General features: G+C 38.1%; 2 protein-coding genes across 3 annotated transcripts; one reads left to right on the forward strand and one right to left on the reverse strand.

Moving 5' to 3' along the window:
• On the forward strand, positions 9,810–11,301 carry LOC109843445 (jacalin-related lectin 19-like). The gene is made up of 3 exons (XM_020412377.1): positions 9,810–9,829; positions 9,919–10,137; positions 10,809–11,301. The coding sequence occupies exons 1-3, from the start codon at positions 9,827–9,829 to the stop codon at positions 11,172–11,174; spliced, it is 588 nt and encodes a 195-aa protein (XP_020267966.1). The 5' UTR covers positions 9,810–9,826; the 3' UTR covers positions 11,175–11,301.
• LOC109840807 lies at positions 11,694–22,303 on the reverse strand. Of its 2 annotated transcripts, none has more exons than XM_020409580.1 (7): positions 22,134–22,303; positions 21,999–22,060; positions 21,826–21,909; positions 13,938–14,004; positions 12,602–12,737; positions 12,121–12,171; positions 11,694–11,913 (listed from the first exon to the last, which is right to left on the reverse strand). In XM_020409580.1, exons 1-7 carry the CDS (start codon positions 22,261–22,263, stop codon positions 11,814–11,816), a joined length of 630 nt encoding a protein of 209 aa, XP_020265169.1. In that variant the 5' UTR covers positions 22,264–22,303; the 3' UTR covers positions 11,694–11,813. The 2 variants fall into 2 exon arrangements, with proteins under 2 accessions (XP_020265169.1, XP_020265170.1); XM_020409581.1 differs by having other exon boundaries at positions 13,938–13,992; positions 22,134–22,302.

A 22,456-nucleotide genomic window follows, 5' to 3' on the forward strand; every position in this document is an offset into this window, starting at 1 on the left:
TATAGATGTATATGGAGTGGTACATTTACTTGGTCATTGGATGTTGAATCTGACAATATTAATTTGGGTTAGTAAATTTTCTGCTAGTTTTGCCCATGTTTTTGTATCGCTTATGGTTTTGAAAACTAACTGATTTTGTTTTTATAGTACAGTCCCTAATTATCTACATGTATGGTATTTCCAGGTTTGATGCGATTTTCCATGTCATATAAATATTTATGACTAATCAGGTTGATTGTAGGTTTTTACAGGTCTCATAAGAACTTTTTGCTAATTTAGGTGTGTATTTCATAAATTTATGAATAATCATGTTATTATATATTTCGTGTGATTTTTTTCCTGTCAAACAGGTTTTTTCATGTCAAATCAGGTACGTAGTTCATAACAGTAAAAATAATCATGTTATTACATGTTTCGTCTGATTTTTTATGTCAATCAGATATCTATGATGAATTTGGCTATTTACTGATTTTCATGTTATATTTGCACTTTTATTTTTGGTAAGATTGTCTTTTCTGAGTGTTAAACTTACTATGGTTACCATATACATTTTTTTCTACACACTTTAATACCAACTAAACACAAGAAAAATGGGAAATGTCTAATCACTAAAATCTTTCCCTTTTTTTTTATGTCAACCAAACACAAGAAAAGTGTATACATTGATTTCTCATCATGTTTTATGTATGAAACAAACTCAAACAATCTATTTCTTGGAAAGAAAAACCCAAAACTTGGATTTCTTTACATATAATTGTATTTCCTAATGTTTGTGTGGAAAATTTATAATAAGAAATTTGAAAGAATTGAATTTGATTTATTCTTTCTAACTGCTTAGAAAAAGAATGTTTACAACTCTCTCGATCTCTTACTGATTACAATTTGAATTTCCTGATTACAAAAGAGAAGAGAATTGATGTGAATTCTCTCCTTTATTTAAGTCTGGGTTCTTCTTGGTGGCGATGAGATGCCTCCCTCAAATACTCGCGTTGAGTTTGTTTCTCATTGACGATCCGAACGTCTTGTTTCACCGGAACATAGTTGATTCCTCTTGATTGATGTCGAGGATAACTTGCGTGGCAAGTTTGAAACTCTGAACAAGTTGATAACTCAGAGCAAGTTTAAACTCTTAAAAAAGAGTTGATTTGAACCGAAAATCGGTCAATAGCCAAGGATGAAAGCTCCCCGTTGTTGAATGTCGTTGAAGGATGAACGTTGATCTCCCCCTTTGCGATTTTATGCTAGAAGTCGCTCAATGGTATCCGATCTTGATCTGCCCAAAAATGATCCCGAACTCTTCTGAGTTTTGAGGTATTTATAGGTGATTAAGGGGTGTAACTGCCCCCTTAATTCGCTCCTAAGTGGGGCGAAAATCCCTCTAAACGTGGGGGGCCAATTATTCCTGAAATCGTTCAGCTCGTGTTTGAACTAGTCAAATGCCGAAAATGACGTTCTGGGCCCGAACTCTACGTTTTAGAACTGAAATGCAGAGTTGGGCATGTTTTGGCGACTTAGAACGCACAGGTCGCTCTGCATTTTGAATTTGGAACGCAGAGTTGGATTCTGCGTTTTGGGCTGAAAACGCAGTAATGAAGTCAGCGTTTGGATGTTGCAACGCAGGGAGAACCTCTGCGTTTTGATGTTGAAACGCAGGTCTGACCTCTGCGTTTTGATGTTGCAACGCAGGGAGGACCTCTGCGTTTTGATGTTGAAACGCAGGTCTGACCTCTGCGTTTTGATGTGAAGAGATCATCAATTTGTGGTATCTTTTGCTAGAGCGTTGCAAAGATCATCATCTTATAATCTTCTTCTTGGCTCCTTGAAAATATGAGAGTCGTCAGATTGTAACTCCCGATGTTGATTGTGAATGCTGTTAATTAAGCTTTCATCAGTTGTTGCGAAGATCGTCAGATTGTAACCTTCATCGATCTACGTGAAAGTCTTTAAATTGTAGCCTTCTGGAAGCCGTCAAATTGTAACTTTCATCATTGGTGTTTGATTGGGGATCAGCTATCTGCAGTGATTTTTAGACAACCTACACCTAATAAGTGGGAAACTAACCAAACAGCCCCTACATCAACTTGTGGAGTTAATTTTGACAAAAACTCTAGTAGGCTAGTCGGTGGAGCCCACGGGAGCCAAAATATCAGATTCCTAGCCTCAAAACTGCAATTGGTCAATAGATGTGATAAGCATTCGAGATTCACAGTTTTGTTGGCCCACCTTCATTGTCATGTTTCTTTCAAATGTCACCATTACACTTCAAATTGTCATAATGTCGTAGTCACGGCTTGTTCTGTAGCATCAAAGGTGTAGCAAAAAAGGAATTAATCAAATTGAGCAGAACTTTGGCAAATCACAACCTTCATTTGCATTTAAGAGAGCAAAGCTTCAGACGTCAGATTTCCTTCAGATATATGTGTCAAAATATGAGCGCGTAGTATCTGCAAAAAGGAATTATTCAACAAACTACAGGTATAGTCCACCCTCTTAACAGAACATAAATGACTCGGCTGTTACTTTAATTGACTCTCCATCGCAAATACATGAACCTATTTAGATAAATCTATATATTAAAGGTTTAACTAATAATCATAGTGATAATAACCTTAGACAAATAATAATAGCCGTATCAACAGTGCCACATTTTCAAGCAATCACGCGCGTTGAGACAAAGGTAGCGCCACGGAGCCTTCCCTCTGCGAATCAAGAGATTTCTCCAACCATGCAAACATACGACAAGGTTAAATAGATAACAATTCAAAATAAATAAATAAATAAATAAGATTAGGTTGACGAGTTGTCATTGAAATTTAGACCGTACAAATCCTTCAGTGACAGCCCACCGTAAATAATCAAGTGGCGATTATTTAGATATTGAATATAACTAACTTTGAATATAACTAATTAATTTGATTCTCCCCTTGAATGAGATCATTCCCTATCTTCTCACTTGGAATGCTCATTCCCACAAAAAGTGGGAATGGTCATTCCATGGGAATGATCATTCCAACATCTAAAAACAAGTTTTGTTTGATATGAGGGAACGAGAAGTGAGAATTGTGAGGAAATAAAAATAAAGTGAGTGGGGCCCACAATTGCTACAAAGGTGCCGCCCACAATTGCTTTTAGTAGGCCCACCCGACTGCTATTAATACCCTAGACGCCTAGGGTTTTGGACTGAGCAAGGAGTTTTTTTGTTGGAGGCGGCTTCGTGCAAGGGCGCAGGAGCAGGGAGAAAATTGGCAGCGGCGTAGGCGTGAAAAAGGGGAAAAAGGCAGAAGCTTTTTCGGCTAATTTGAGGAGAATTTAGGCACTCTTTGGAGCCGACGCTGAGAGAGTTTGTGCATCCTTTTTGAGAGAGTCTTTTGTGAGAGATTGAGAGATTGTTTGAGGGTTTAGATTTGAGAGATTGTAAACCCTATTTGTATTCTCCTCTCTAATAGTAGATCTTCCCCTCCTTGCCCCGTGGACGTAGGCAGTTTGCCGAACCACGTAAAATTGGTTTGTTTGGGTTTGTGGCCATTGTAATAGTTTTTAGGATCCCTCGACGCGCAGTCCTAGAGCTGACGAGAGGAAGAGATAATATCCCACTTTGATGGGATATTAGGCTTCAGATTCTTGTTCCCTTTGAGAAACAAGAATTCTTATTGATCTTTCTCTCTTATTGTGCACCAAAAACTCTGCCGAAATTTTCGTTGCGCACAACAAGTGGTATCAGAGCCCAGATTCCAGATCTAGGGTTTGGTTGGAGGAGTAGATCAATTTGGAGGCCCGTTTAGGACTTCGTTGGTGATAAAGGTGGGATCTTTTGGTAAAGACTCTATCTTTCAGTTTTGGATCTATTCTTTGTTCGTTGGTGCATAAGATGTCGGGGAAAGAAGGTGCTTCGGGAGTCGAGGGTGGTGCTTCTGGCGTGAAGACCATTCCGAGTTTGAATATCCACTCTATGAAGATAGATGTGGAGAAATTTAATGGCACAAACAACTTTGGATTATGGAGATGCGAGGTTTTGGATGCGCTGAACGCGCAGAATTTGGAGGATACATTGGAGTTAGATGGCAAGCCAGATGAGATTGAAGAGAAGGTTTGGAAGAAGATGAATCGAACGGCGTGTGGTGTGATTAGGTCTTATTTGACTCAAGATCTAAAATATGATGTGATGAATGAGACTTCTGCGAAGAAGATTTGAGAGATTCTCGAAAGCAAGTATTTGACCAAGAGTGTGAAAAATCGCTTGCATTTGAAGAGGAGGCTTTATCGTTTCCAATTGAAGAAGGGAACTTCCATTAGAGATCACATGAACCACTACACTAAGCTTCTTGCGGATTTGGCAAATGTGGATGTCGTGATTGAAGATGAGGACAAGGCGTTGCTGTTGTTGAGTTCCTTGCCCGACGGGGAATATGAGACCTTCGTTCTTACTTTGATTAATGGGAAGGCATCACTTTCGTATAGTGAGGTCACTGCTGCATTGGTGAATTATCAGCTTCGGAAGAAGGATAAGGAGAATTCGACTGAGTCGGTAGCAGAGGCGTTGGTCGCAAGAGGGAAGAATCCGAACCGAAAGAATTGGAAGTCACATCTAGAGTAAGAAAAGATCAGTGTGCTTGGTGCAAGGAGACTGGTCATTGGAAGAAAGACTGCCTAAAGCTCGACGAATGGATGAAGAATAAGCAGAAGGGAAAAGGGAAGCAACCATCATCAGAAGCAAACATCGTATCGGATGGTAATAATTCTGACTCTTCTATTTATTCGCTTTCTATCAGTCCTACAGATAGCTATTCGGAGGAATCTGAATGGATGTTGGATAGTGGTGCGACCTATCATGTGTGCCCTAGAAGGGAATGGTTCTCCAGTTTTGAGAAGCTGGTGGATAGTGGTGTGGTGTACATGGCTGATAACCGTGCATGTCAGATCCTTGGGATAGGAAGAATTCGCATAAAGATGTTTGACGGGACTGTTAGAGAGTTAAACGATGTGAGATATGTTCCTTCTTTGAGGAAGAACTTGATCTCGATTGGAGCTTTGGTTGGAGAGGGTCTGAATGTTCGTGTTGAGGACATGGTTCTCGAGATTACGAGAGACTCTTGTATTTTGATGAAGGGCGTCAGGAGAAATAACCTGTATTACTTGACTGGAGGTATAGTGGCAGGTGGAGAGCTGACGACTTCTGTTGATTCGACTAGACTGCGGCATTTGGGGCTTGGCCATTCCAGTATTGATTCCTCGCATAGATTGAAAGAGGGTGCAAAGACCTGCAGTTTGAAGTCCAGTGAACATGTTGATGTGAGCAAGAAGACCGAGGTGAAGTGTGGCACCTCTATTCACCGTGCTAAGGGTCGTTCTGGAGGAGTTCACGTGGATGTTTGGGGGCCTTCCAAGGGGACATCATTGGGAGGTAATAGAAGTTTGGTTTCCTTTGTTGGTGGTTGTTCTAGGCGTGTTTGGGTTGCAACCAAATCCCCTTTGGAGAAAGTCCTAGTAGTATCCAACAGATTGAAGAAGTGTGTGATAGACAGAATGGTGAAGGTACTCCATTCTGGTGGGAGGTACAAGATGGACCTGTTTCTGTATTGGAGCCGAGCTCACGGTATTTCGAGACACTTCGTTGGAAAGGAAATCTTGGGGCAACTAGATAGGGTGAAAAATTTGGAGAACCGTGCCTTGCTGGAGGAGGATCGGTGTTTGTGGTCGAGCAATGGTTTGCAGAAGAGTTTCTGGACAGATGCTTCGACATATTTAGGTCATCCTATTAAAGAGCTGTCAACTGCTGTGATTGGAGGTAAAACTCCTTTGAAAGATAGGTCTGGTAGTGTCACTTTGGTTAAGGCTTCGATGAGGAAGCCAATTGACTCTCAGCAGGTGGAGAGTTTTGGACAGACCTTAGAGGTATCGTAGCGGGTGGAGACTGATGCTACTCCACATTGGGTGGGGATTTTCCCACATACTCCAGGTCATTCTGCATTGGTTGGGATTCCAGCTGAGGTGACACAGCGTGGAAGTCATTTGGATTCGGATGCAGATGATGAGTTGGGTTTTGACTCGAGTGCAGCTGATAGATGCAGTTTGGATATGACCATTGGTTCACCTCAGGTGGAGGTGTTTGAGGCCATTGGAGGTGCTATCAGCCGCAGAGTTGATGATATTGGAGAAGGGTTGCGAACTCTTCTATTGGTTTGAGGTTGTTCGCGGCCATTTGGGTGAACTACGTTCGGCTTGATTCCTTGGGCAAGAGGATACGTAGGCAGTCTTTATGATGCAGCCGGTTTTGGATTATTTGATGGGGGTGAGATCGATTTGGTGAGTTAATACTGACATTTGGAGAGTGTTCGCATTCTCATTTGGGTTCTCGACTTGTTATGGATTGAGTCCGTTGTCGTGAATTGTTTCACTTCGTACTGGACACAACAAGTGAGATATTTGGTTTGGTCGTATCGGCTCAGTTTTGGGAAAACTTCACCGAGGTGGAGAATTGTTAGTGGGGGGCACACGAGAAGAGGGAAACCCACGTGAAGAGATAGCTTTGCGTGTGTGGGAGGCTAAGGCTTGAAAACCGCGTGAAGGGCACATCAAAGCAAGGACTTGTTTGATTGTTTTTTGTTTCCGCATGGGCCCACCCAACAACTTGCAGCCTATAAATTCTTTTGCTCTAGGGTTTCTTGCTTGGGCTTGGGGAAAAGCGGCGTGCAAACCGAAGACCTAGGGAGGCGTGCAGAAGTGAGGGGGTGCAGGAGTTTTTTGTTTTAATTACGGCTGCAGTGTGCAAATTTGAGGAGAAGAATAGCGGCTACAGCGGTGCAAGTACAGGATAGAGGCAAAGCTAGTGGCGGTTGTGGCCAAGTGCAGGCAGAGTTAAATTTTTTTTTGGGCTGGCGGGAGAAAGGCGGCAGTGGAAAAAACAGGGGGCGTGCAAAACAGGCGGCTTTCTTTTGGCTTCGTGCAAACAATGGGTTTTTGTACTTTTGAGGAGATAATTGTGTGAGGGTTTAGATTGAGTGATTGTAAACGCGCTACCCTTGTATTATCTCCGCTTAATAGTAGAAGTCTCCGGGCCCTCTTGCCCCTGCGACGTAGGCAGTTTGCCGAACCACGGTAAAATTGGTTTGTTGGCGTTTGACCATTGTAATACTTTTAGGATCCCTCGAACGCGGCATGTCTAGACTGACGAGAGGAAGAGATAATTCCCACTTTGATGGGATATTAGGTTTCAGATTCTTGTTTGCCCGTTTGAGAAAGCAAGAATTCTTCTTGATCTTTCTCTGCTATTGTGCAGCCAGATAACGTCTGGCCGAAAGTTTGCGCTGGCGCACAGCAAAATTTCCTACGCGTCGCAGCTCACCTTCCGTTTTCTCATATATATATATATATATATATATATATAATATATATTATATATATATATATATAATATATTTGGCACTTATCGTCGAGTGCAAAAGAATGATTCTGTTTCGCTTTCTGAAGATGCGTAATCATTAGGGGTGAGCAAAATTCGGTTTAAAGCAAACAAACCGACTGAACCAACAAAAATTTGGTGTTCGGTTTGGTTTAGAAATAGTTTGGTTTGGTTGTTAAAAATAACGCTCGGTCACAAATCAAACCGACCGAAATAAGTTGAGACCAAAAATAAGTTTAGACATTAAGCTAAGTCCGGACATACTCCTACTTGATCCCTACGTCTTACACTTATCCAATCTAAACCTACTACTAACTGAAATCTAAAACCAACAATCAAATACAGTTCCAAGTTCCCACACAACTCTCCCTCCCTTATATCCGCTTTGTCTCCCTTATCCTAACATTATGCAGCAATCCTCACAACGCCACCTTTTTCGACGTGTCAGGAACAATACACTGGTTACAGTATTGACATCTCGCTTAATTCAAGTCTAAACAAAATAAACTGAACCGAACCGACTAAATTGATTTAATTAGTCTACCCTTCTCCCTTACGCCCCTATTGCTAGATGTCCTCAATCCATGGAGGCGCTGACTCTCTTATACATAGATCCAAATACTTGTGCAGATATTAAAGTTATTTGGAAATATTTGTTACCGTGTTTCTGCTGGTGGATGTGGAATTGTAGAAACTACCTCATATTTAGAGATTTCCCTGCAAATCCTAATCATATTGCAGCTAATATCGTGTCATTTTTTTGACAGGGGCCGAAGAGGACAGATTGGCGAGGCGTATTCGTAAGGCTGCCCAAAACCTGAAGATGCAAGAAATTGCACAGAAGAACACTGTTGGTGCTTGTGGGGACAACTTCTCTGATGCCAGTTGACTTGGCAGTGTTTCTCTCCAAGTTCAGCGCCTAGCAGAAGATCTGCTCCCATGCGTATAGCGGCTTTTGGACTTGGTTTTTAGGAGCTGGCCAAAGAAGCCACGGGGGAAGTCATAGGAGATAACTTCTAAGCTCCCCGACATACTTTTGATGTTTTCTAGCTGTTAACAGTCAGTAGTTCCAGGTTTTTTGTAATAACTATTAGTTGACTCTTGTTTTTCTCTTTTTTGGCCACGATTGGTCTTTGTTGTCAGGGATGAAAAGGAAACAATTCAGATTTGGCTCGGTGGGTGACGACAATGTCCGCTTCTCACTAGCCAAATCTCCTCTTGGTTCTTTTTTTCCTTGGTTTTTGGTACTTTTGTAATTATCCTTATATTTTGATCAATATACATATATGAACAGGAAATCTCTCCCTATTTCTTCCGTTCAAAAAAATTTAATTTTAATATTGGTTCGGTTCGGTTTTAAATCTAAAAACGGTTTAGTTTCGTTTTGGTAAAATTTAGCCAAAACTAAACCGACTAACCATTTGCTCACCCCTATTAGTCATACATATTCATTTCAGTAGGCTACCTAATCTCCAAATATATTTAATCATACATATATTCATCTCAATATGATGCCTAACCCCCTATTTATGATCCTAGCAATTGGATTTTAGTAATGAAAACATTCACTAATTCTTACCATGTAGTGAAAACATTCACTAATTCTTACTATTTATTGTTTAATGAATAGTCATAAATTACAATGAGCGAAAAGATGGAATGACTGTAATTGAGATATAGGAATGGAACAGATATTTAAAATGAATCACCGACAAAATTCCAATAATACAGGCTGAATTTTCAAATGACACTTTACAAATGCACACGTATTACATGCGCAGATGAAAATTATGTTGAAGCAAGATTGCCACCTACTAAACAGAATCAAAATATACGATGAGCTATCTAGAACTCTTGACTAATGGCATTTCTTTCGAATGAAACAGCTTAACCCTTCTTTTCTGAGATTCCGGTTGGGCAAAAGGGGGTAAAACTATACTAAACCCCCAAGAACTTTCAGCGTTTTGTAGTAAACCCCCAATAACTTTTGTAGAAAACCCCCATAATCTTTTGGATAAATTATACTAAACCGCCAGTAACTTGACTTTCAAAACGTCTTTTTATGTTTTTTTTTTTTGTTAGAATTTATGGAGCTAAACTGCAAAATGCGTAAACTTACTGGGGATATTTTTACAATTCCAAAAGTTAACGAGGGTTTGTTGCAATCTTGAAAGTTTGGGGGTTTGCTGCCTTTTTACGAAGCCTGTCATCATTCTCTTCTTTTGTTATGGTCGTGATCATCGTGTTCGTGCCTATCAAAGGTACAGCATAAATGTAGGAGGCATATTTTGTAGTGAGTGCTGCAAAAAGAACAAAGTACTAGATTCTCATCTTCAAACTTTCGACATCCACTCCTTTGTACATATAAGATCTTGGCTCTTACCCTTCTCTTTTAAACTGGTGTAAACAACACTCCACAAGCTCACAATGGTGAGAAAGCAGACTACATAGATTCTATCAGTTGCATGAGTTATATTTTCTCGTGAACTAAACGCTAGTTTGTGTTGTTTACGATACAGAATTCTCAGAAGAAGATGGCTACAAGCAAGAGGATAAAGATAGGGCCATGGGGGGGCCAAGGAGGAGTTCCTTGGGATGATGGGAACTACCGAGGTATTCTATCGATAACTTTGGTTTATGATCGATGTATTAACTCGATCAGGGTCGAGTACGACAAAAACGGGAGGCCTATACTGGGCGAAAGACATGGAGGAAGTGGAGGAAGACATGTAATCCAAGTATGCGCTCATGTTAAAGAAATATCCTTTACCTCGTTTGCTTACTGCTATAATGTTAATAGGATTGTTTGAACATGCACCTGTACTATGCCAGGGGTAACTATTTATCGTTCGTGTTCCATTTTATTAGTACATACACCTTCTGGCCCTCATGACCACGTTATTTTCACATTAGTTTCTAAACTCTACTGTTTTCATCATGACATTCATATGAGTTTAAAAAACTAGAGAGAAAACATATCATTATGAGACACGAGGGTGTATTTAGTAATAGGGTTGATTGCATATAGACCTTCTAAACTATCGTGCTTTGGAACTTATTACCCCTACAGTTTGATTTGGGTCCTTTGGCAGATAGACTCGGGTGAAACTTTTAGCCTTAAGAGAAAGAAAATTGTTTTTTTTTATTAGACAAATAGACCCCGTAAGGGTAAAAGAACCCCAAAAAAAAATTCACTCAGGAGCTCTATCTCTATCTGCCAAAATCAAACTATGCGAGCAATAAGTTCCGAATCGCGGCACTGTAGGAGGTTTGCGCAATTCACCCTTAGTCCCTTACTAATAAGGTCAGAACATGGCTGATAAATAACCACGGCATCATAATACACGGGCAGCATCTACAAATTACTGAAATTGAGAATATGCTGTTTTGCCTTGTTTTTTTTTTCTAGATCAAATTTGCATACCCAGAAGAGTATTTGACTGACATAAGTGGGTACATCGCCCCCATGGTACATGGTGGCTCGCCCGTAATCAGATCTCTAAGATTCAACACCAATAAGCAGACATTTGGACCGTATGGGATTGAAGAAGGCACTCCATTTACAATACCAATTGAAGGAGGTATGGTTATCGGCTTTCATGGACGAAGCAGTCAATATCTTGACTCAATTGGCATGTATTTGTCTCGTATCCATGCATCAAGAATCTACATATACCAAAAGATGCAGAAACTAGGGGAGAAACTAGGGCACAGGGATGGCGCACGTGGATGCCCATACAAAGCCGGGGCCAGCAGAGATATTGCAGCAGAATAATGTTTTGCTAATGATATGCGTGATTGCGTGGGCCTTTAGACACAGACAAGTCGCACGTATTTTTTGATGTATCCGAGCAGATCAACTATGTCAGAATAAACACTTCTTTAAATAAAGATAAAATGAGTTCCATGAACAAAATGTACTGGATGGTTCTCCAGGCATAATCAAAACAAAATCACATCATCCAAAAAAGGTAACTCACTTCTTGGGCACATATCACCGCAGCGCACAACTAAAGTGCCCGCCCCCCCGCCCCTCCCGGCAACCCCCCACCCCACCCCGAATCCCCAGCATTTTTTTTTATTTTTTTTGGGTGGAAATTTATGCACATAGATAAGTAAGCTGAGTCATATGCACGAGTCTCAGTGTTACTTATGCTGCACCTTGGTCGTAATTTCGGTCTGAACACTCGTTGCCAAATCAGTATATTTTATGAAAAAATGTCCGGTAGTTTATAATTTACTGTATCCTCATTATCAGTTATTGGGTTGAATATCTCTCATAAGCTGAGAACCATAAAAAATAATAAGAAACTTGATAAGCTTTAGATATTTACTAAAAACAGTAAGATTCAAACTTTCAATAGAAAACAAATTTTTGGCGCACTAAAAAAGAGGCAGCATCATATGAACAGCTTTACATGGCTTTGAAAGTATACATACATCCTCGCAGCTTTTTAATATCTTGCAGTGCTTCCTCCAGCAAATGGTCCACATACAGGCAGACACCAGCACCGCTGCAAGTTTTCAGAAGATCATAATAAAACTTTTGAAAAAAAGCCTTCCGTCACAACTAAAACTTAGGATTCTCATATGTTGCACAATTAGCTCTGTGGCTAGTCCTAGATGGTGTACTAAATCTATCTTACATGGTGTGAAACTTGCATTCAAATGGATTTTTATTTTTCTCCAATTATTTAACGCTAATGAATAATATGCATTACCTAAAGGGGCCAAAGGGAAGCCATATTATGTCCCAGCGAAACGTCGGTAATCTGTAAAGAGTGACGTACAGAGGAAATGATCCATTAATTGAAGGTTACTACATAACAAGTCAAATTTTAAAATGTGACAGGAAAAGGTGAGTAGATAAAAAAAACATAATGTAAAATAATCATCCAGACCAGTTAATTACAAGAGCAGTATATGGGAATAAAATAAATAAACAGTAATATTATTCGGTTCTCCTATTAGTGAACTTTGAACTTTTCACCATAATTTCAATAACTATCCAGAGAAGTTAATCACAAAAGCAGTATATGGGAATAAAATAAAGAAATAGTAATATTATTCAGTGCTCTTATCAGTGAACTTTGAACTTTCTCCGGCATAACATGCATCTATCTCCTTATTACTAGAGGAATGCCTGAACGGCACTGAACACAGTTTAGATTCTTCAGAGAAATTAAAAATTAAAGTGCATACCTCATCATATAGTACAGCCAGAAGCAGGCTAGTAACAGCCCAGTGTAGCATGAATACCACATCCACTTCTGATAAGATGTTGAGCTTTGGAGTAGCCCCTTTACTGCTAATAAACAAGCAAGCACAGCCACCCAATCTGTGAAGTATGTCATTAATCAAAACCACATGTCTTCTGAAAGTGCGGCTAGTAAGGCACAAGGCCATTCTTCATAAAGCATTGAAAAGGAATCACAGGAATAATGCAAGAAAAAGTACTAGTAAGACGTAGTTCAGTCATAACAAATACATTTCAATAACAGCTATACTAAAGCTCGCATAATGCTAACGTTCAAGCATAAAGATCAAATGTCTACACAAACATACAGCTGAGAATAGGAATAAGTGTTCAATTTGCAAAGTTGGGTGTAATATCAATACAAAATACTAGCTTTAAATCGTGTAATTATTTCTTTTCTTCCTTCACAAGTGTAACTGGAATACCTTTAATCCTCATAACCCTCTTCTGATCTTCTTGATGGAATACAGTATTATGAGCAACAAGCAATCAAAGTAAATAATCTTCATACAAGATTTACAAAGCTTCAGCAAAATGATAAGAGCAGAAAGCACTTTAGCCTAGCTTTAAATGACTTTCAAAAATGCACTTACATGTCACCCATATACTGATAGGACGCCTAAAAATATTCCTCATCTAGATTCAATGTAGAAAAAAGAAAGGGGGAAAACTCTGATTTTTTCCTACATCGGCCAGTCACATCCTTCAGCCGAAAACAGAACTTAAGACCACAAAACTTGTGAGGTCAAAACAGCACTTAAGACCACAAAACTTGAACTTTACATGCACATCTTAGCTTGTATCTGACTTAGAACAACTGCATCTATGATCCAGAGACAGTGTATGCCAGTGTATTTCAATATGTAGAAGAAACGCTGTAAAAGCATGAAGCACAAGGATTTTTTTTAACATTATCAAATTTTCATTAGTGGAGAACAAAGCTTTGATTTTCCAGTAAAACTGGCATCAGACAATTAGTAAGGAGGATATCAGACAGCAAAAAAGACAAAATAGTGAAATGTCCAATTGTACTACTTTCTTGCAATCTTCCAAGTGTTTTCAATATAAGCTGCAACGAGTCAGACTTTATGTCAAAGTATAACCAGACATGTTACTGAAGAAGTGCAGCATATCTTAGTAATAGTACAATGTCACGGAAGGTTCTCTACACTTGCAATATGAGAAATAGAAATATCATATTTGCAACCTTTGTCCTTGAATTCTTAACTACCAGTAACAAATGGGAATGTGCAGAAAGAGGAATGAGAAATAGGAGTAAACCTGCAGTGATGACCATCCATGGGTGAATCTCATCCATGAAGTAAGCATGGTATCGCTGCTCGGAAGTCCAAACATGATGTCAAACACCAACATGAAGCAAAACAATGACAATATTCAACTAAACATGTTTACACCTAGAAGATATTATACAGATTGATTGTGGTTCAATTCAATACAATTAAAAAGTGATCCCCAAACAAGACATGAAATAAGTTGGGAGTTAATGGGCAGCTTTCACAAAACCTCCTTGAGTTTGGGCATTTCTCAGATAAACCCTTCAATTTTTAGGATCTCACAACCCCACCACCCACCCTCAAAAAATTTCTTTTTGGGATTCTCAGAAAACCCTCTTCAACTTTCAAAGTCATTTAAAAACAAAAAAGGTGTTAACCACAATTTGTACATGGGTGGGTAAAATAATGCAGGGGTATATTTTTGCCAGTGAAATTTATGGTTCACATTTTTTTTGGCGGTGTTTTTTTTTTGGGTGGGTAAAATAATGCAGGGGTATATTTTTGCCAGTGAAATTTATGGTTCACATTTTTTTTGGCGGTGTTTTTTTTTTGGGTGGGTAAAATAATGCAGGGGTATATTTTTGCCAGTGAAATTTATGGTTCACATTTTTTTTGGCGGTGTTTTTTTTTTTTTTTGGTGGTGGGGTGAGAGGTGGGGGGTTATGTGAGGAACGCCCAAACTTATGGGGAATTTTGTGAAATTGCACTTTACAGAAACACCAAATAATATGCTTGAGAATATACGAGAAACATGAAAAAGATTCATCATTTTGAATGACAATTAAAAACGAAACCGCATATGAAAAAGATTCATCATTACTTTTAAGGCTTACTTAGAGGAAACCACATGTATAACACCTATTCATAAGCTCTTGCTCAAGCTTTCCTAGATATAGGATTCTGTATGTTTTCCTATTAAACTAAACGGCCCTCGTGAAGTCATATGTAGTGGCAAATTGTATGACCATTTAGCATATGATGCCAAGCCAGGATAATTACCAAATTGAACAAACAAAAATGGGTTGTGTATTTTTTTGCACCTCCAAACAGTCAGCTTCTCTGATTTTCTACGCTTCAAATACCAAGCAAAGCTATTATTTAGTTGTGATATAGTTGTCCAGATATGGGAGTTTTTCACGATTGCTATGCTTCTAAATTTTTCATGGAGGCCAAACATCAGGAAAGTTTGATATTTCACATATGATCACATATTGATAAATGATTAAAAAATATAGAACACTCAGTTGCCTTTTTTTTAAATAAGAAATTGAATATTAATGTTTAACCTAAGATAAAAACTGTGTCAAATGATAGTATCCCCGTTGTCTGCCATCCACAATGGGTAGTCCAACTTTTATGAATTTAATTAATATCCCAGTTTAGATACTTATAACAAATATTTCCCTTCAATCCAGAATCCAATTTAAGAAACCCTAAGCCAATTGGCATACATATTTGAAGTAGATGTTGAAGCTAACTAAAAGGGTCTAAAGTTTACTATTAAGCAATCACTAATAGTTATAGAAATTTCCATTCCAATGCTAGAAATAATGGTGGATGATAGCCATTGTTTCTTTTTAAACATCTAGTGTAACAATAAACCAGCAACCTATATATTAGAAATTTGTCTCCTCAATGCGCGGGTCAAAAGCACAAGAAAAAGGATCATCCTGACCGAGAAATGAACATACATCCAGGACACAAAGGTAAATTCTCAAACACAAATTATGTTTACCAAAGGAGGACTAGTTACGAAGCAAACACAGCAAGGTGATCATTCTTTTTGTGCTGATCCAACGCTTTGTTTTTGAATATATATTCTGATCCTATACTTAGGAATGCATATCATTATCATTTCATATATGTTATATTTTCCCACACACTTAGTTATCTACTCTAAATGCCAGAGCTGTACATGTCATGATATCCATAAAAAACACAATACCCTGATCCAATATCTGGTCATAAAATTGGTTTCTGGAGCCCAAATAACTTTTGGTCAGATTGGCATTTATAATTGAATCCATATCCGAATAGTATGAATCCTGTTATGATATCACATGAGTAGATAACTAATTAGGCGCTAGAATGACTCATCTTCTGGGTAACACCATGTAATCGAATTTAGTCTATTCCAAACATGGAAGGCTCTTTCTAAGGTAATTAATTATAGTTTCAAAAAATCAAGCGAAGATAGTCTTCAAAGTCCAAAATATATCAAAATAATATAAACAAGAATCAATCTCCAATTAATATTCAATTTAGTTTTTTTGGTGCTAAAGGATTTGGATGCAGTTGTCCCTTTTTGGTCCTAAACTATCAACTCAAAAATCTTCAAATTCCCGATCTCCATAAGCTTTCATAATGATAATTCTTTCCAAATAATTATTCTGTTCAGATATATTTAACGGAGAAAAAAATAAACACACTTGTCATTCCAATATAATAATCTATTACTAAAAAGAGAAGTCAGAAAACAATAATGTTATATCATCACCAAAACCATAGTTTTTTACATGAATTGTTGCAGCGGGGGGCTTCACAAACACAGAAGATGTCTATACAAGAATGAAGAGAAGGTTTTCATATTCAAAGTCAAGGTGGAGATTTGTTATTTGACTTTGAATTCAACTCACCAACACTATTACTGTTCTACCAACCCAAAACACTATTCGATGCTCTGACCCTTCACCACTCTCCTCTATTTATAGCCTTCAAAAGGATTGGTGGAACAATGTTTTGGGTTGGTGGAACAGTATTTTGGGTTGGTAGAACAGTAATAGGGCTAATGAGTTGAATTCAAAGTCAAATAACAAATCTCCACCTTGACTTTGAATATGAAAATCTTCTCTTCACTCTTGTTGTCTCGCTAGAAGCCCCTTACGGGCTTAACCTTCGCTTTGTTGAACTCCAAGCAATTCGAGACAATGCTCGAACTTGCGTGAAGGTACGAGCTTCGTCATCATATATGCTGGATTATCTGCAATACCAATTTTCTCAATCTTAATGACTTTAATTTCTCTGATAAAATGATAACTGACATCTATATATTTGGTTCTTTCATGATACATCTGATGCTTCGTTAAATGTATAGCGTTCTGGCTGTCACAAAATATTGTAATAACACATTGGTGTAAATCGAGATCTTCAACCAAACCTCTTAACCAAACAGTTTTTGTCACTGCCATATACTCTGCCTCTGTGGTAGACAAAACAATTGTCAACTGTAGAGTAACGTTTCAACTAATGGCATTATCTGAAAGAGTGAATATATAATCTATCAGGGATCGTCTCTTATCCAAATCAGCCGCATAATCTGAATAAGAATAACCAAGTATTCTGCAATCTAAATTTGTGTTCCTGCCAAAATATAAATCAATATTAGTTGATCCTATCAAATATCTAAGTACACATTTCACAGCTTGTCAATAGACCTTTTCAGGCTTATCCATATACCGACTAACAACACTGACTGCATGTGAAATATCAGGACGGATGCAGGCCGTAACTTACATAATGCTTCCAACTGGACTCGCATAAGGAACACAAGACATGTACTGCCCCTCCTCCTCAGTCTGAGGTGACAATTCTGCTGAAAGGCGAAAATAAGCACCAAGCAGAGTTTTCACAGGCTTAGCATCAAGTATGTCAAATCCCTCCAACACCTTCTTGATGTATTTATCCTAAGATAGGAATAAATTTCATTCCAGCCCGTTTCTGTGGATCTTCATCCCTAATATCTTCTTTGCTGCTCATAAGTTCTTCATCTCAAACTAATGTTTGAGTTAAGATTTTAACTCATTGATTTCTGACATATCTTTAGCTGCAATCAATATGTCATCAACATACAAAAGTAAATACACAAAAGAACCATCATTGAGCTTTTTATGATAAACACAACTATCATATTTACTCCTAGAATAACAATGCTCAAACATGAAAGTATCAAGTCTCAAATATCACTTTCTCAGAGACTGTTTCAACCCATAAAGAGATTTCTTTAATCTGTACACATAATCTTCTTTACCTTCAACAATGAACCCATCTGGCTGATGCATAAAGATCTGCTCGTCATGTGGAAAAGGCGTCTTCACATAAAGTTGCTCAAGCTCTAAATTAAAATGAGCAACCATGACAAGAAACACGCGGATTAAGGTGTTCTTTACAACTGGAAAGAATACTTTATTAAAGTCCACACCTTCTATCTGCTGTAGCCTTTAGCTACCAAGTGTGCATTGTACCTTACAAAATCTGTATCCGGAGCTCATTTTTTCTTCTTGAAGACCCATTTACAGCCAACAATTTTCCATCTCCTTGGTGGCTTCACTAACTCCCATGTCTGGTTCTTGTGAAGAGACTCCATCTCTTTAGTCATTGCAACAATCCAATTTGCAGCATCATTGCCACTAATAACCTCCTTCTAGGTAGAAGGTTCTGAAATCTCAATCGATTCAGTTATGTTCAAACTAATAATAAATTTAGGTGATTTGGGATCAAAGCATCACAATATATATCTCTTCACCCTAGTAGCATATCCTAGAAAGATAGCTTCCTTTGCTCTAGGTTTAAGCTTACAATCATTAACATGAAAATAAACAGAGCAATCAAATACTCTTAAACGAGAGTAATTAGCAGGGACACCAGACCATACTTTTTCTGGAGTCTTAAAATCAATTGTTGTAGAAGGAGATTTGTTTATCAAATAGCAAGTTGTATTGACTGTCTCGACCCAAAAGTCGTTTAACAAACCGGCATTAGAGAGCATTCACCGATCTCTCTCTAAAAGTGTTATGTTCATCCTTTCTGCAACTCTATTTTGTTGTGGTGTATGCCGAACTGTACGATGACACACAATATTTTCATTCTTGCAAAACTGATCAAACTCGGTGGAGCAAAACTCCATTCCATTGTCAGTTCTGAGGCGCTTCATTTTTTTCTGTTTGCTTCTCAATCATAATATTTCATTACTTGAAGGTTGCAAACACATCACTCTTATGCTTCAAAGGATACACCCAAATTTTTCTGGAATAATCATTAATCAATGTTAGCAGAAATCAAGTTCCACCTTTCAATGGAACCTGAGAGGGACCCCATATATCTGAACGGATATAATCTAAAGTACCATTGGTTCTGTGGACATCGGTACTAAAGGAGACTATGGTGTTTGTCGAAAATACAATGCTCACAAAAATCTAGCTTACTAGTTTTCTGATCACAAAACAGACCTTGTTTGCTCAATACATCTAGTCCTCTCTCACTCATATGCCCTAACTGCATATGCCACAAACGTGTGGTGTCAGAATCTGAATCCTCTAAGGATGATAGTGCTGCAACACCCGTCACTATGCTACCTTCAAGGACATAAAGGGTATTTATCTTCTTTCCTTTCATCACAATAAGAGTATTTACTAACTCTCAAAATTTCACCTTCAGCCGAAAACTTAAAACCATTTGAGTCAAGGGTGCCTAAAGAAATGAGGTTCTTTTTAACTCTGGTATATAATCGGATATTACTCAATGTTCTAACAATACCATCATGGGTTCTAATTTTAATTGATCCGATACCAACAGTCTTATAAGGCATGTTATCTCCCAACAAGACATGTCCATTATCAATAGACTGATATGTGACAAACCAATCCTATGCAAACACATATGGTAGGTATAACCCAAATCAAGAACCAACCCAAACCAAGAACCCACTCATTTTGTGAATGAGTATTAACACTAACTGAAAGAACTTCATGTGAACTAGAGGACTCTTCAGTTACAGTGACAACTGAAGGTTTCACCTCCCCAGACTTTGACTGTGAATTATCATTTGCTTTGAGCGCTGGACAATTAGGTTTTATATGCACATACTTGTGACAGTAATAACATTCAACATTTTTTCTTAATCTGGACTTTGATCTAGACATATTTCTAGATTTGTCTCTACCACCAACACCCTTTTTAGGACGATCACAAGCGAGTAAGCCTTCAGCTTGACCCTTTCCTCCTACGATAGACACTTTCTATCTTAACTTTTTTGAATGTAAGACTGATTTAACATCCTCCAAAAAAAATGTATCTCTACCGTATAACATGCTACTAGTAAAATTCTTATAAGAAGGTAATGAACATAACAAAATAAGGGATTGATCTTCTTCATCAATTTTAACATTAATATTCTTTAAATCTATAAGAATAGTATTAAGTTCATCTAAATGGCCTTTAATCCGCATATCTTCCTTCATGCGAAGGGTGAAGAAGCGTTGCTTCAAGTAGAGCTTGTTCATTAGAGATTTCATCATGTACAAGCTCTCCAACTTGAGCCACAAACCGACAGCGGTATCTTCATTGGCAACCTCCAGCAGGACCTCATCGGCCAAACAAAGTTGTATAGCACTATGCGTTTTCATCTCCAGTTCTTCTTTCTCATCATCAGGCATAGATTTTGACAACTTATCATTTTTGGATAAGATTTTGAACAATTCTTGTTGTATTAGGAGAGCTCTCATTTTTACTCTTCATAAACTGAAGTTGTTTCTCCCATCGAAGTTTTTCACTTTGTATTTTGCAGAAGATATCTTGAAGCCCACTAAAACAGTAACTGTAATTGTAAACAATAATCGTACTTGTAAATAGTAACAGTATTTATGAATAGTATCGTACTCATGAATAGTATGCACTATCTTTAAAAAGTAAATGATAATCTAACTTATTTTCTGATGTGGATGATCCACTTTTAGTGACAGCCACAGAGTATACGATAAACAGATACACGCACTCTAAGTCAGGCTCTGATAACAGTTTGTTGCAACGGGGGCTTCATAGACACAGAAGTTGTCTATACAAGAGTGGAGAATAACAATACTAAATAAACACAGTGAAGATAAAGAGAACAGCACACAAGGATTTCACGCGGTTCGATCAGTATGACCTACGTTCACGGGCGAGAACAGCAGAGAACTTTACTAATCATAAAAGAAAAGATTACAAAAGGAGATCACTCTAATATCTCACCAAACTCACACAAAGGAGAGAACACTCAAAGAGAACTCTCTTTTTCTTTTTCTCTTCCTCTTCAACTCTCTTTCTTTTTCTCTCTGCTCTGGATCTCTGTTCGATGCTCTTAACCCTTCACCACTCTCCTCTATTTATAACCTTCAAAAGGGTTGGTGGAACAATGTTTTGGATTGGTGGAACAGTATTTTGGGTTTTTGGGTTGGTAGAATAGTAAGACCATCTTCAATGGCAAGGCAAAAATTGCCTTTCTCTCTCCTTCCACCTCACTTTATTCTCCCTCCACATCACTTGCCTTTTTCAATTGCCTTTCAATTCCACAACAACTAATTTTTCAAAAAGTTTTTCACTTTATCTTTCCTCCACATCACTCAATCATGATAATTAAGTAAAAAATTAAGTTTTATTTTGGTGTCCAAATAACACAAACCCAAGCTCTATTAATAGATCTTGAAAAATAATAAATAGTGGTGAAAAAATAAAAAATTAATTTCGAGTAATTATTGATCAAAACAGTCATTTAAAAACAAGGTGAGAATAATTGTAAAAACTTTATGATACGCGGGGCCCAACAAGAAATTTAACACAAAGGCAAAATTTGCCTTCCATTGTCTTTCTCTCTCCAACTTTTTCATTTGCCTTTCAATTTGCCTTGCTATTGGATGTAATAATTTTTGAGTTGCCTTGCCATTGCACTTGGTCTAATAGAATTGGTGAGTTGAATTAAAAGTCAAATAACAAGTCAATGTGGAGATTTGTTATTTGACTTTGAATTCAAATAACATGAATAATCCTACAATCCCATTTATATAAAAAAAATACTTAAAATGCAACTCAAAGGGTACAGATTCAAAGTCCTAAATTCTTACAAGTTCCCAAGGGTAAAAAGATTGCTGGAAGATAGAATAAATCAAAAAAGCCACGTAGCCAAGAAGAAACCCTCCAAAAACACTCTGCAACAATCGAAAAAAAATCTCTTCATCAGTAAATTTTTGAATAAAAAAATAAATCAACAAAAATTATGGGATGCAGCTCAGTTTACCCTCCAAAGGCGGCTCTGATGAGCGTGAGTCTTCTCGAAAGCCCTAACCATCTCCTCTTGTTCTGAAAAAGAGGGGGGAAATGGGAATTTTAGGGTTTAGCGAGATTTCTAGGGTTTAGAGAAGGCGAGTGTGACCTTGGGAATCGATCGGTTGGAATTCATCGCGAGTTGGGAGAGAGAATCGATCGCGATCGCCGTCGCCATCTCCTCCTTCTGATCGGCCTCGGCGACCACGCTTCCACCATTTTCTCGTTAGCTGCTGCATCTCATCTAACTTGGATTTGTTTGTAATTAAACAGAATTCGCGTCTTGGGGAGGTTAATTATATATATATGGAAAGACTTTTTAACTGGTGCCCTTTGCATAGATACCCCCAAGACCTTTAGAAATGACATTTAACATCCCTAATTTTTAGGTGACAAATAATTGCGTGTGAAAATGTAATATCTTTCAAAATT

Source organism: Asparagus officinalis, chromosome 5, assembly GCF_001876935.1.
Source record: "Asparagus officinalis chromosome 5, Aspof.V1, whole genome shotgun sequence".
Taxonomy (NCBI): Eukaryota; Viridiplantae; Streptophyta; class Magnoliopsida; order Asparagales; family Asparagaceae; genus Asparagus; species Asparagus officinalis.